Below are 2,646 nucleotides of genomic sequence, written 5' to 3'. Positions count from 1 at the left end.
GGCGGCCTCCAGGCGGGGCCTGGGCGCGGGCCGCGGGTGCGGCCTGCCGCACGGGCGCCCTCCCAGCACCTGCCTCCCAGCAGCCGCACACCACAACCGCACAGCTGTTCTTTCGATACATGATCAGGGCAGCCCTCACAAGCAGCCGGCACCCGCCTGGCAGGTGGGTGCGTCCTTGTGGTACGTGCTGTACCGCTGCTTTTCCACCATTACCCGCCCTCGCACACCACCCCACCAACCTGCGCTCCCAACATGCAAACACACCGCCAGCCAGCCAGCCAGCCAGCCAGCAGCCCAGCGGCCTCGCCTGCAGGTAGGGCGCGTTCTTGTAGTGAGCCATGCGGGCGCAGCGCATCAGCGGCGTCCAGCCCCGCCCCGAGTCCCGCTGGTTGACCTCCACGCCCCGCTGCTCCACCTGCACGCGTTGGAGTATGTAGTGTGCCACGCCAGGCGGGCAGGGAGGAAAGAATCGGTGCACGTGCATGCATGCAGGCCAGGCATGCGCCGCACACAGTGCAGCATGCAGCAGGCGCGGGGCCCGGGGGCTAGGCCGGCGGCGGCGGCGGCAGCCGGGGCGAGCGGGGTAGGAAGAAGCGTGCATGAGTGCAGGCCCGAGAGCGGCGGCCGTGCCGGGTGGAAAGGAGGAGGAAGGGAGCGCTCTGCACGCACCGCCACCAGGCTGGCGAAGCGAGCCTGCTCCCCCCAACCAGCCGCTGCGCGGCGCAGGCGCCCACCAGGCAGGTGGGCCAAGCACTGCCACCACGCACAGCCCAGCACTGCCAAGCGCTGCCAAGCAACCCCAAACCCTTTCGAAAGGCGCTGTCAAGCAGCCCGGCAGGCGCCCACCAGGAAGCGCGCCACCGCCAGCTGGCCGTGGTCGGCCGCCATGTGCAGCGCGGCCCCCGCCCCGCGGTCCAGGGTTGGAAAGTACCTTCGGCAGGTGGGCGCAGAGGGGGCGGGAGGGGGGGAGGAGCGTCACTGCTCCAGAGGTATCCCAGGTGATGGCACAGGTGACACTTCAAGGAAACACTCCGAAGGATGGATTGTGTGCAGCCTCTGCCCCATGAGGCATGCTGGCAGCAGAAGGGAGCAGAGGGGCAGGCCGCTGCGTCCAGCTGCCAGCCGGCCGGGCAGCGGCAGCGGCAGCCGAGCGGCACCAGAGCTTGCAGGCGGGCTCTATCTCCTGCTTGAAGCGCTCCACCTGGCCCAGGCGCAGGGCGTCGATGTACTGCAGGTGGTGGCGGTACGGGCAACGGTACGGGCAGGAGCAGAGGCGGGGAGCAGGGCAGGGCCTGGCGAGGGGGCGTGTGGCAGGCGGCGGCCGTGGGGCGTGTGCGGCAGGCGCTGTACCCTGAGCTCGCTGCATGGGATATCGTGGTGGGCTGCCTGGTTCCAGCAGCAGCCCTGCCCGGCACGGCCCCCGGCACCGTGCGCCGACTCCCCGCCTGTGCCCTGACCGCCTCGAGGCCCTGAGCAGGCGGCGGGCGGCCGCCTGCCGCACCTCGAAGAAAGTGTAGGCGCAGCTGGGGGGCTCCCCATACTCGATGCCGGGCCAGGTGTAGCCGTTGATGACCTGCGGGCGGCGTGGGGGAGGGCTGTTGAGAACGACAGGGCAGGCCGGCGGCGGCATGCCCATTCATGCCCAGCTTAAGAGGGAGGGCCGCTCCTCTTCCGCCCGCTGGGCCCCCGGCCTGCCCCTCCTCGCCGCGCCGCTCGCCTTGCGCAGCCCGTCCTCCTCCACCACCTCCACCTCTTCCGGCTCGGGCAGGACGTCGAGCTCATCCTGCTTCATCCATGTGGGCACTGTCATGGCCGTTGACTGCCGTGGCCCGGATGCCCGCGGCTGCCTGGAGCAGTGCTGAGGTGACGTGCACTTGGTCAGAGCCGTGCAGAAGGAGCAGGCCACATGTCCTGGCTGGAGCCTAGTCAGCATTCGCCGCCTTCAACCGGCCCGAAACATACATGAACCACGGTTGTGGCTCCCACACCATCACCTGCCGATCGATAGGACAGCAGGGACTGAATAGATTGCCAGTTTCACCCCAAACCCGCCCAGTTTGGCCTCCAGGCAGCCCGTCGCGTTCCGTGCGACACACCAGGCAACCTAGCATTCCGATTGATCGCCTCTCGCGCGCATTGTGGCGGCCAGAACCCCAGCGCCCCCTCGAGCAGCAGCCGGGCTTCCTCGGGGCCATGGCGAGCGGTGTGACCTTCAAGGAGTCGCCAGAGGGCGGCGGCGGCGAGGGGCTGCACCGCACGGGCAGCCAGGGCTTCGGCTCCGGCCTGCGCAGGTGAGCGGCGGGCGGGCGGGTGGGCGGGGCGGGGCCGAGCGTGGCGTCTTGCAGGGAAAGCCCCAGGCTGACCGGTCTGCCCGTGGTCTTGCAAGCACCGATTCATGCAGCCGGCTGGCCATCCGAGCAGATGCTGCGCTGCATGGGGGGCCCTGGCCGGTAGCCCGCCACATGCTCCGCCCGCCGCATGCTCTGCCCAACCTGCCGCCACTCAGCTGCCGCCAGCTCAACCTGCTCAACCTGCTGCTCCTGCTCTGCGCCGCAGCCTGAAGAACAAGTCTTTCAGCCGGGCCGACCTGGCCACTTTTGGTGCCGAGCAGGAGGTGAGGCCTGCCGGCCTGCCTGCCCACCTGCC

General features: G+C 70.0%; 1 protein-coding gene across 1 annotated transcript in view; it reads right to left on the bottom strand.

Moving 5' to 3' along the window:
- The window catches only part of CHLNCDRAFT_141012 (hypothetical protein), a gene marked incomplete at both ends in the record, with an annotated part of 3,107 nt that extends 1,297 nt beyond the window's left edge, over positions 1-1,810 (bottom strand). Inside the window, 5 exons of the mRNA XM_005843431.1 lie at positions 240-415; positions 847-931; positions 1,158-1,228; positions 1,502-1,573; positions 1,742-1,810. Coding sequence (XP_005843493.1) covers positions 240-415; positions 847-931; positions 1,158-1,228; positions 1,502-1,573; positions 1,742-1,810 — 473 coding nt within the window. The remainder of the gene's footprint in view (positions 1-239; positions 416-846; positions 932-1,157; positions 1,229-1,501; positions 1,574-1,741) is intronic.
- Positions 1,811-2,646: the final 836 nt, after the last annotated feature.

The sequence above is a fragment of the Chlorella variabilis genome, assembly GCF_000147415.1.
Source record: "Chlorella variabilis unplaced genomic scaffold CHLNCscaffold_30, whole genome shotgun sequence".
NCBI lineage: Eukaryota > Viridiplantae > Chlorophyta > Trebouxiophyceae > Chlorellales > Chlorellaceae > Chlorella > Chlorella variabilis.
This window is presented reverse-complemented; position numbering and strand designations above follow the sequence as displayed.